General features: G+C 42.1%; 1 protein-coding gene across 2 annotated transcripts in view; it reads left to right on the forward strand.

Annotated features, from left to right (window-relative positions):
• Nucleotides 1–182: 182 nt before the first annotated feature.
• LOC142566015 (vesicle-fusing ATPase 1-like) overlaps nucleotides 183–12178 on the forward strand; it is a 54965-nt gene continuing 42969 nt past the window's right edge. The window contains exons 1-4 of one of the 2 annotated variants that reach the window (XM_075676709.1): nucleotides 183–299; nucleotides 530–711; nucleotides 3540–3631; nucleotides 5429–5525. In XM_075676709.1, coding sequence (XP_075532824.1) covers nucleotides 697–711; nucleotides 3540–3631; nucleotides 5429–5525 — 204 coding nt within the window. In that variant the 5' untranslated portion in view covers nucleotides 183–299; nucleotides 530–696. The remainder of the gene's footprint in view (nucleotides 300–529; nucleotides 712–3539; nucleotides 3632–5428; nucleotides 5526–12178) is intronic. The other variant, XM_075676717.1, reaches the window with a different exon arrangement.

The raw sequence follows: 12178 nt of genomic DNA on the forward strand, positions 1-12178 counted from the left end.
GGGCTCTGCACCCACGGACGAAAGCAAGCTTCAGCCTGCACCGTGCAACGCTCCCGTCGCGAGCAGGGTATAAGCAAACTTTGTGTAAACGTTGGCTAGAATAGTCCGCACCGGTTCGCATTTTATTTACAAACAGGGCTGTACGCGTGGCTCCATCTGTGGTCGCCTTCTGTAACGAAGTCGGGATCAATGGTAAGGAGTAGGCATGGGTAGGGAAAGTAGGAGGGTTTGAGTAGTGGCCTAGTGGCAGATAGGTGTTCTGTGGTGGCAGTAGAAGCGGGTGGTGCGGTGGTTTACTGGTGAGCCTTTCACTATTACTTCGCGGTTTTCAGCTTGTTTTTAAGTTACGAAGCATGGATTAGAGATTAATTATCAGCGTACAATGTGCTCAATGAGTACTGAGGAAACTTGATGCAACTTTAACTGTCGCAGACGGCATGCGACAACCGACAGATGTGTTATTGCAGCATGTTTGATATTTTTGCCTCTGCCGACTGCTGATCACATCTCCACATCTGCATGTATTCAGACGGCCTTTCCGGCAGGTGTCCCTGAAGAAAATTCGTAGAGTCTGGGCGCTGCTTGAGCCAGAGCCGCTGCGGGTGGACTGTTCCGGCTCGCTCTGCCACTGACCGAAACCCGCATCGACTGTTTCGTGTGGAAGCTGCAGCTTCGTTACTTGGCGTCAGTCCAACGATGTCGGCAACAAAAGTAAGGCTGTCGTGTCTGAAACTTGCACTAGCATTTGCTACGCGCCCAGGTGCAAGCGGAGGTTTCACAAGTCTTCTGCGGTGCATATAGAAACTAAGATAAAATCTAGCGCGGTGTGTTCGCTGTTCTTCGAATGTTGGGCACGTAGTGTCTAAACATCGTAGTATGCAGCTCAAATGGTCATTACCTCATTGATTGAAGCAGAAGCGGGGTTATGAATCGAGCCAATGCGGCGTCGACGTAAACAGCGTAAACTCTATGCTCTGCTTGTTTGCGACCCATAGAAAGCGTCATGGAGGGGTTTTGCGCCACTTAGGGTTTATTATTTTTTTCACTCTCTTTGAAGCATGTATGATTAGTGAATGCCACAGAATTTGCTTTATGCAGCTTTGTGTGTTGATTGCTTTCAGTTTGAACCATGTTCTCAAATGGCATACAGAAGCTGGTGGATCGATATTGCCGACTGCAGCCCGTTCTCGTAACAGTGGGACGCAGTAATAAGCCTTGGTGTTGGGCACGCTCCGGTGCATTAAGTTTTATGCTTGTTTATATGTACACATAATGCTAACTAGTGACAACTTTTCGTTAGCGTTTTCAATGTCAGAATAATAGAAGCGAAGGCAGCTGACTGCTTCGGGCTCCGCGGATTTTGCAGCTGAAAGTCTTGCAAATGCGTGCACAGATCTAATGTTATTTAGAGGTGTGACAGGGCTTGGGGTTCCCTTATTTTACATGTACATTCGAGCAGTGAATTGGTCTAGGTAAGAAGTTAATGGCAGCCACGCGGTTGAGTCATTAAAAATTAATTTTAGGTTCTACAGTCGTAAAATCTTGAGCCATTCTTCAGGCGCTTTTTGTTTAGTGAATTCACTGGAAGCAAATGTATAGAAAACACATTCCATGTGATGAGCATGAGGGCTGTGTGTGATTTTGTGCGTGGTGCATGTAGTCATCAGATCACTGTCATATGCTACCTTGGTAGTGATCTGACGATAGTAATGTAAGCTGCTAGAGTCATGAGGGAGGTAGTGACTGAATACTGCACCAGGGAGGCTGGAAGTGTTTTTGCTGAAGCTAGTGGGCCTTCCTAATTTGGTTGCACCTGGACTAGTATAGCCCCACTGGCTCGCGGCTTTCTTTCTTTCTTTTTATTGCCTGTGTTGGGTGTCACCCCAAGCCTGAATAATTTAGTGGACTGGACGATGATTCGAACTTACGACCTTCAGGTTAGAAACCCGGTGTTCTACCTCTACTCCATGCCACCACTGCTTCAAGTGGAGTTATGAAGTTAGGAAATTTGCAGGCGCAAGTTGGAACCAGCTTGCGCAAGAAAGGTGTAATTGGTAGTTGCCTTCAGCTTGCAGTGGGCATAAATATAGGCTGATGATAATGATGTAAGCTGATGTGCTGCATTATTTTGACTGTGTTATGTACATTACTCACGGAACCGCAGGCCTTGTGGTATGGGCTGTGGTATGGGCTCCATGCCCAGTGTTTGAAAACGTAAAGAATAAATTTCAGTATCAGAATAAGAGCAACATATATTTGTAGACATCCCTGTGCCTTTAATACTTAATACTGTGTCTTTTTTAAATATTACATTTTATTGCGATAAAATGGATATGGACACTCCAGATGAATTGTTGCTGTTGCCGTGATGTATGTGTGTGTGTGTGTGTGTGTGTGTGTGTGTGTGTATACATATATACATATATACATATATACATATATATATATATATATATATATATATATATATATATATATATATATATATATATGCAAGGTATATGCTATACTATTCAACTACCAAAGTTGCTCAAGCCAGGTCCTACATCCTACAATTATCGTGTTAATAATTGTAGAGACTATGATATCATTGTGCAGTGCATACTTGTGCCACTTAAATTTCTTGTGTCTAGCAGCTTATGTTCTGAAGAAGCATAATTGGCAGTAGCAGGTTCGGGCCTTTGAAACATGGGAGAATCGGGCTCTGTGCTACAAGTTTTTTCATGCTCATCTTGGCACAATAGCCCATTGACCAGGAGCATTATCGTGGAGTGGTTCTTTTTTCCAATCCATAGTCCGCGAAAACAACATAAATATTTACTAATTTTGCAGATGGCTAATCGCAAACCTGCCACTCTTGTGTTTGGAAAAGCTTATACCTCGGCTTTTGGTAGGCAGCAGTCAGCATACTACTTTTGTGAAATAAAGGCTTTTAATAGTATTCAATGCCATTTTAAACTTGCCCCTTTTTTTTGTGTGTGCGACAATCCCAAGGTGTTTTTTGTGACACATGTTCAAATAATTATTGTAAATGTCTTAGAGGCAAACGAATGAATCGGTTGGGTAAAAGAACTGTTTTAATGATAGCTGTACCAGTAGAAGCAAGGAGGAGATATTTTATATACTCAAGTAAGTTTTGCTGCCAGAGTGTAATACGAAAGAGGAGGTTGTGTCTTGCCAGCTTCTGTGTTGCAGAAGTTCAGGCACCATTTTGACTAAAGTATTATGCTCTGCAGGAAAATTTAATACAGAATCTGTATATTTCATATTGCTGTTTTGGTTCTATTAATTGCTTTCACTCTACAAATTGTTTTATTGTAGCACAATTTGCAGTCCACTACGATGATTTATGTTGGCAAGACACAAAGTACGGGTCTGGCAGTACAGTGAAACAAATTTCCTCTGCTACTTGTAGTGTTTTTGCAGTGTTCTTTCGTGTGTGCACATTAAATGTGGAATGTAATTCAGAAGCCTTCTTCGGAGTTGTGCAGGTGACATAAGTGTTGCCAGTGCCATAAAAATCTTTTCTTTTTTTGCAGCCAATGAAGGTGGACCGATGTCCCACTGAGGAAATTTCCCTCTCCAACTGTGCAGCTGTAAACCCAGTGGATTTCTCGGAGGACAAAGTTCGGTAATGACATAAGCAGTATAGGTTCATTCTGCATCTTACTGACGTGCATTGCATCTAGAACTATTGCACTAACTATTGCATATTTGTTGTTTTAGTGTATGCCTCCCTTTCCACTGCATTTCTGGTCTTTCTCTTGCTCCTTTTCTACTGTTGCCTTATCCCTTGCATTCAATACAACCAGAAATCTTTAATTTATTCCAATACCATATACAAAGCTGCACTGCGTGAATGAATACTGTTATCCTCACTAGCAAAAAAAAAACTTCCTGATGATATTAGAGGCACATTCTAGCGCTGTAGCAGCGTGTCACTCTTCCGTCTTAGCAGGGAAACATGATTCCTGGAACCTTTAGATTATCGCTCATGCAGCATAATAGCAGCCATCTGTAGCAGATGACCTTCAGCAACAATCTTCATTTTGCTGGTCATTTGCAGTAGATTTTTATACTGCACACCTGTTACACATGTTTGCAATCTGTTACCTGTTATAAGGAATCGGGAACACCTTAGACTTTTGTCAACCAAAGGACCAGGTAGGATTTCGTAAAGGCCACTCAACACTAGACCATATTCACACTATCAATCAGGTGATAGAGAAATGTGCGGAATATAGCCAACCCTTATATATAGCTTTCATTGATTACGAGAAAGCGTTTGATTCAGTCGAAACCTCAGCAGTTATGCAGGCATTACGGAATCAGGGTGTAGACAAGCCATATGTAAAAATACTGAAAGATATCTATAGCGGCTCCACAGCCACCATCGTCCTCCATAAAGAAAGCAACAAAATCCCAATAAAGAAGGGCGTCAGGCAGGTAGATATGATCTCTCCAATGCTATTCACAGCGTGTTTACAGGAGGTATTCAGAGACCTGGATTGGGAAGAATTGGGGATAAGAGTTAATGGAGAATACCTTAGTAACTTGCAATTTGCTGTTGATATTGCCTTGCTTAGTAACTCAGGGGACCAATTGCAATGCATGCTCACTGACCTGGAGAGGTAAAGCAAAAGGGTGGGCCTAAAAATTAATCTGCAGAAAATTAAGGAAATGTTTGACAGTCTTGGAAGAGAACAGCAATTTATGATAGGTAGCGAGGCACTGGAAGTGGTAAGGGAATACATCTATGTACTTAGGGCAGGTAGTGACCGCGGATCCGGATCATGGGACTGAAATAATCTGAAGAATAAGAATGGGCTGGGGTGCCTTGGGCAGGCATTCTGAACTCATGAACAGCAGGTTGCCATTATCCCTCAAAAGAAAAGTGTATAACAGCTGTGTATTACAGTACTCACCTACGGAGCAGAAACCTGGAGGCTTATGAAAAGGATTCTACTTAAATTGAGGACGACGCAACGAGCTATGGAAACAAGATTGGTGGTTGTAACGTTAAGGGATAAGAAAAGAGCAGATTGGGTGAGGGAACAAATGCAAGTTAATGACATCTTAGTTGAAATCAAGAAAAAGAAATGGGGGGCATGGGCAGGGAATGTAATGAGGAGGGAAGATAACCGATGGTCATTAAGGGTTATGGGCTGGATCCCAAGAGAAGGGAAGTGTAGCAGGGGCCGGCAGAAAGTTAGGTGGGCAGATGAGATTAAGAAGTTTGCAGGGACAACATGGCCACAATTAGCACATGACCGGGGTAGTTGGAGAAGTATGGAAGAGGCCTTTGCCCTGCAGTGGCCGTAGCCAGGCTGATGATGATGATGACTTGTTATACGTGCGTTTCTTTTTGCATTTATCAATCTATATTACACACATGTGAAAACTAACATCTGTTGTTTTTTTTTTTCAGGCATGTTGAAGTGACAACAACAAACCACAAGTTTGTATTCACTATCAAGACATCAGATAAGGTCAGACCAGGCACCATGGGCTTCAGCTTGCCAATGGTGAGAGGACATTCAAATTTGACCATTCATAAGCATTATATTATACATTATACATTCAGTATCATTATATGGTTCCTTCAAGGACTTGTGGGCTATCATCAGAAACAGCTGGGAGAGAGGAGTTGGAAGCAAAGAGAAAGAATAGGTCAAGGGAGATGCAAAAATAGTTAGAGTTGGGAGGAGGAAGACGAAGTTTGTTACGTCGGTGTCATATGACAGTGTGGCATCAGCCTGTTTGCTTGTCAAGTCGTGCCGGTCACATCTCCTAATGCACCACCTTTGCATGATGGAAATCATGTTCAAAGGAGTAGGTAGCTGCTGTGGAGGGGGAAAGACAGCATCACCAGGCTGAAGCAGGTGTGGGGATATGGGGCGGTTGAAATGCCCAAGCAATGTGCCACTCATTTGGTTGAAGTCGCTTGAGTATTGAAAATGTGTCATTTGTAAAGATGACAGCAGAAGAATGGGAAACTATTCATCATGCTAAGGCTGAGGCTGAGAGGGAGTTGCATCAATGCGATATCCTGGAGGAAGCAGCGCAAAGTTAGACTTGGTGTTACGAGCTGTAAGGTGGCAGCAAAATCAAACTAATCTTCCACTTGTACCTACTACATCGAATTGAATCATTGGTTTATGGAAAACAACTTTGGCCATGCATGTAGTTTGTTATAGACTGTGACTATTAGAAAAGTTACTGTTAATCATACAAGTTACTCTAAAATGCTACACATGAAAATAGTGTGAATGAAGTTGCATGGGATTCTCACAGATGTCTTGTATTGTGTTGCATGGGAAACTTGGAGGTTCATTCAATGCCTAATGGAAGATCATCAATTGACCGAATCTTGCGTTTGCTATCACATTACATTTATATCAGGTGATAATGTCAGGAGTATATGGATTTTTCTACTGCTATAGCTTTTCTGTTGTTTTTCTAATGCTCTGAAGCATATAAAGATTGAGTAATAGGCCAGCAGCAGTAAATTAAACCCACCAGCTCGCCAAATATTGGTAACAGTTGCTGTCAAAGTGAGCTGAATTAGCCTACTCACACAGTACAGTACAGTTAGTCATTCTGGAAGTGTATTTAGCTTGTGTACTTCCACAATGCACATTTCCTGGCCAAGGCTGCATCATTTAGAGAACCAATTGCCGCACTTTGTGTGGTATTAAACCTTATTATTATTGTTTTCATTGTTGTTCATTTCAATTCTGGTTTGCAGTAGTGTTTAAATGCCTCAACATTTGGGTTAGTTTTGTGCTATGTAACTTGTTGCCCATTTCATTATTGAGCTTCTAACATGTCTGTGTCATTTCTCATTTTTTTCACAAGCTCCATTTAGTTTGTATGCACACCCATCAGCAAAAGTATATGGACCACATGCTTGCCGAAAAAGCTGAATTTACTTGTTATTCAGACGCACCAACTGAAATCGCCGAGTGCATGGGAAAGTTTGCAATGCCAAAAATGGACGGCAGTCCTCCATTTCAACATACATTCATGGGCAGTAAAGAAAATCGGTTTAATCGGGGAATCCCTGGTCCATATGTTCTTGCTTAGAGGAGTACATTTCCTTCTGAATTGAGTGTTAGGTCTTTCACTAAATATTGTGGGAGATTGAAAATGCTATTATGAATAAGCTTTTCTTCTGTCAAAATGTGTATTATCTTTTTAATCAATGCAGCATTTGTCAAAACTATTTGATTCATTGTAACACTAAAGCCTTCATTAATCAGGATATTTTTTCTGTTTCCTTCTTGTTCTCGAAACTACAGTGGCATGGTTTCTGTGCCATTTGTGACAGACCACCATGGAATTTGTACACTTTAAATGTGTTGCGCTTCTATACTTTTTTGTTTGAGCAAAACATGAGCGAACTGTGCTAAGCTTATGAGCTCACACCTTTGTTCACTTTCAGTGAAAAAAGAAAGGTACTAGTATTGCATTTGCTTGATTGTAGCATGTTGGCTGTACTGTGCAGGTGAATATAGCAGCTAAAAAATAGCCATATTTTGTTTATTTTGGATATCTGTTTTGACTTAAAACATGCTGAAAGATTACATCTTTTTATTGCCATAGCAACAATAGGAATACTCTAGGCAAATTTTCGCTGTCACCCTGGGGTTCTGTATAAAGTCCAAGTGCAATAAGATTCTATCGCACGCTGTATGTTGTCGAGAGAAAGCGTCTGAGAGTGAGCCAAGAGGGATGGTGGCGTGATGCGCACCGTTTTACCACTCACCTAGTGTAGTACGCACAAGGGGGGTGTGTAGGTGAGTGTTCTCTAAGTGGGCAGGTGAGCATGCCAGGCAGAGCAGCCAGGTGCTGAGCCGTGCTTCCTAAAGGGTCGCAAAAAATGGTGTGTCTTCCTCTTCACAGTACTCTCTCGCTCTCTCAGCCTTCGCTGCACACGGCCCGGCTTCATGTGCCCTATCTTAGAGGTAATCTGCGGCGGATGCAAAGGCTAGGCAAGCCAACATGGCTGGTGACTTCGTGTGCGCTGTGTTCTCGCTCGCCTAGTGTTGGAAGTCAAGCTTTGGAGACTCATTGAAGCTAGAGGCAGCGCGAAGCGTTAGCTGGGCGCTGCTGCCACTCTTCATCACATCAGCATTGTGATGAGCGTCTGTTATGTTTGCCTGTGCGCGCGTGACGCCATTCTTGTTAACTTAGTTAGTAAATGATTATTTACTGCAATGTATGCAACTAATGAAACTACAACGCTTACTTCATGCAGTTGTCTAATACTTTATCACAATCAATGCTTCACCTTTCAGGTGACACTGCTGAAACTTTGTGAAGCTGTAGGGGAAACCTTGTTGAAGCTTTAGGAAATAGCACAGTTCTTAAAAATTTTGCCAAGCACATAGTCCTCTGCATTGTATACTGTGCCTTAAAGAGCAGCTCCAGTGATTTTTTGACCATGTCAAGGTAGTGGCATTTTTAGGTTCCCAAGATTACCTTCCATTCATGCATCTGATAGTAGAATTGTACTGCAAATTTGAAAATAATTTTAAATAAGAAAAAATTGTAAAAATGAAACTGAAACCTGACTCGGGGCAGCTGAGTGAACACCTTCGTGTTGCATCGCAAGCAGTGCATCAGCAGGGAAGGCGCCCAAAACATGCCGGTCTCGCCAGCGCGAACAACTGAAGTGGTGAAGAGCAGACGCTCAGCTGATTTGTCACCACTCCAGACCATCGGCACAATGTCTTCGGGTGACAGTGTCAGCTGCACCAGCTCTTTAGACCTGTCAAACAATGACAGCTACGATTCCAATAAATTCAATAGCCATGAATTGTGTTTGCATTAAGCCCGCCGCCATGAGTGCCAGTGCTCAGTGCAACACATTGCACTGCAACATGAAGACCAAAAGTAGCCCTCACCACTGATTTGATACATGCTGCTTGTTATTTTAAATGTTTTACCACCTCTCAGGGAAGCATTTCGAGTACTCCCTGTAAGATGTTGGGGAGCACTGGTTTCCAGATTTGTATGTCGATTATATAGGGCACAATTTCTCAGAACGCCGCTGAGTGTGCAAATCACTGGCCGGTGCATTTGTTTAACGGCATGGTACAGCGACCACTCGTCGTTCGCTTGAAATATAATGCAAGCTGCACATCAGTGACTTCAAATAATGTCTGAACATAGCAAAAAACAATGATTTTGTGCATGTCAGCACAGTTGCATCACTCCAAGCCACGCTGGTATGAGCGATCAGACAGCTTTGAAAACAGCAAGCAGGAGACCATAGTATGCATTTTCATGCAGCCTACTTATCATTTTTCACATTCTTTTTATGCACATAATTCATGTGTTCCATGAAGTAGACATAGGTTAAGACTTTGCTCATATGATTGTTCATTTAGAGAATGCATAATTTTCTCATTGATACGCCGATGCCAGTACTGACACCTTTGGCAGCTAAATGAGATGCTTGTTTAAGCTGCTGTATTGAAGGGGCTTCCACTTGTTGCCCATTTGAGATAAGAGGCAAACAGTGCAACTTGGGAGCTAAATAATGAGTCAGCTTAACAATATGTAAAAATACACCCCTCTGCATAGTCACATTTAATTTAGGGAAGTGCGGGTGAGTGCGACTGCCAGCCTTGGAGAATGGCAACATACCGATATTGATAGTGCGCTGTGTTGTCGCGAAAGAAACAGTTTATTTAAAATCTGTATGGTCAAAACTGAACTACAAAAGCAGTTTTCTTCATCCTAATGGCTTAATTAGCTTCAGGTCAGTTGCTCAGGTTCGCTGGTAGTATAGACACATGAACTCTGCAATTGTGATAGGCCTAACCTCGGCTGAAAGCAATCAACATTGTCTCAAACTGTGATTGAGGCTGGCAAGGGCTGAAGTTCATGCAGCCAACAACACAACACCACTTGCCACCCATCACTTGTCCGTAAACACAGAATGTAACTTCTCGCGACAGCAACTTCTCACACCAAACACTAGGTCATGATCACCGGCTCCTCGACATTGTCGTCTGTCATTCATTTCCAGCATGCTCAGCGCTTTCCGCCGATTACGTCATAACACCATGTGGCCAGTAGCTGAGGAGCAGGCAAGACTCGTGGTTCGAGTTAACTAACAAAATTCATTTGTGAAAAACCTGCAGAACTCTCAAACTTGCTTTTTTGAGGACATGATGGAAGAGTGCCGAGATACGCACCAAGCGAATTCCATTGACATCCATTGACATAGAAAAATTGCCGGAGTTGCCATTTAACTTTGGCGTGGTCATCATTAAGAAGTTCTGCCTTAGGCCTAGTTCTTAGTTTTCTTATTCTTAGTTTTCCTATTGGACTTCAATTGACTGCCTGCACACACTAAGTTGGCAAGCATTTCAATGATTTCATTAAAATTTATTGCATCTAGAAGAAAAAATTAAATACCCTAATTTTATAGAAATGGAACTGGGGTGTGGGTCCTTGAGTTCTTCATAGAGCACATTAATTACAGCTCTTTGGCCACAAGCCACAGTCTTTTGGCTCCTGGACCTTGTGCCAGAAAAATCTAGACATCATCACATTAGAAGAATTTGAAGGATATAAATTCGCTGCAAGTTTACCTAAAAGGGGTGCTGTGCAGAGCTGGGGAGTTACTGTCACCATCATCTGCTACAGTTCAGTTTGGCGGCTGCATATTGTTTGGGGATTTGCTTTTACTCACAATGTGGAAAATATACCAAACATTGTGATTTCAAAACTTGCCTATTATTAATTATCTGCATGCTTCTTCACAGCAAAGATTTCACTGAAAAAGAAAGGGAATGGCAGCAACATACAAGGAGCTGTATTCAGGAGTGTCAGCTAAAACTAAAAAAAAAACATTTGCAGCCAACTTCTTGTGATAACAAAGTCTGTTCATGTTCTTTACTAATATCACTATGGATGCAACAAGGCAAAAGTAGTTTTCTTTAACAGCAATTGGGTAGCATTAATTGAAACAGCCGATGGCTGTGTGAGAGACACGGCTGCACTCGGCTACGCTCTCCCCTCACAGCGGTAAGCAAAGAAAAACATAGTGGGTGCACAATACGCTTTGCTTGCTGCCTCTTGGAGCAGTATGAAATAAACAAATGAACGCCCAGAGAAGTTTGTTGAGGAGATAGCTTTCCTCTTCATAATGCAAAAGGTCGATCATGCAAATACGACAAACCTGCATCATCAAGAAAAGAGCAAACAAGGCCAGCAGTTATCTTTGTGAGTAGCATCTGTTCTTGCTGCGTTGCTCATCTAACCGACAAAGATGTGCGAAACGACCCAAGTGCAATGCACTAGAGCCGAAGAGCCTGCCAATCTTCTGTAAATTTATAACGGAAAAAAAGATTGTCATGAGGTTCCGCAACAATCACTTTCAGGGATACACTTTCAGCGATACTATCGCCTTGGCAGTCAGGCATGCGTTGATTGGCTGGTTGAGCATTACGTAATGCAAAGGTAATAGTTTTGCCAAAAATGATTGTCATAGAATACATCCTATGCAGTGGTTACCCTGCATGCTTACAATTAAGTGTTCCTTCTATGGAAAAGCTTGTGTGTCTGTATCAGTGTCCAAGAAAGGAACATACGTGTCCATGGCTGCATGCATATAGTACCCTTTTGATATGCATTCAGTTTATTTCTTTACATTTTCTCATCAGTGAGTGGCCCATGCTCGATGTCAGGTGCATTGGATCCCTTGCTAGTTTGCTGCCATATGATTTAGCCAACATTTTTGTTGCTGTGTCTTGGGCAGTATGCATTCATTTTGTCAATTCCTCAATGTGTATCCCCAGAAAATATATCTGTGTATTGGCAAAGTAAAGGCTCAGCATCTGCTTCGATCAACATGTAGCTTTTGCAAAACAAGGTTGAATAAAATTGTATTCACGGTGGGCCATGTCTGTGTATAGTGCCGTGCTCTGTGATTAATAAAATACTCTAAATTTGAAACCGCTCATGACTTGTCTAACCTTGGCACTACAATTTCGCATGGTGCGCTCCATTGCTCCCAACTCTTTACCATATTGTGCTTCTGCCTACTGATATTTTCTAGAATCAGCTCTCTTAACATTGATATTTTCCTAATGTTATGACATTTTCTGGGCAGATGTTTACAAAATTTCTGCATTGTTAATCATTGTTGAAATAAATGAAA

Source organism: Dermacentor variabilis, chromosome 1 (genome assembly GCF_050947875.1).
Source record: "Dermacentor variabilis isolate Ectoservices chromosome 1, ASM5094787v1, whole genome shotgun sequence".
Taxonomy (NCBI): domain Eukaryota; kingdom Metazoa; phylum Arthropoda; class Arachnida; order Ixodida; family Ixodidae; genus Dermacentor; species Dermacentor variabilis.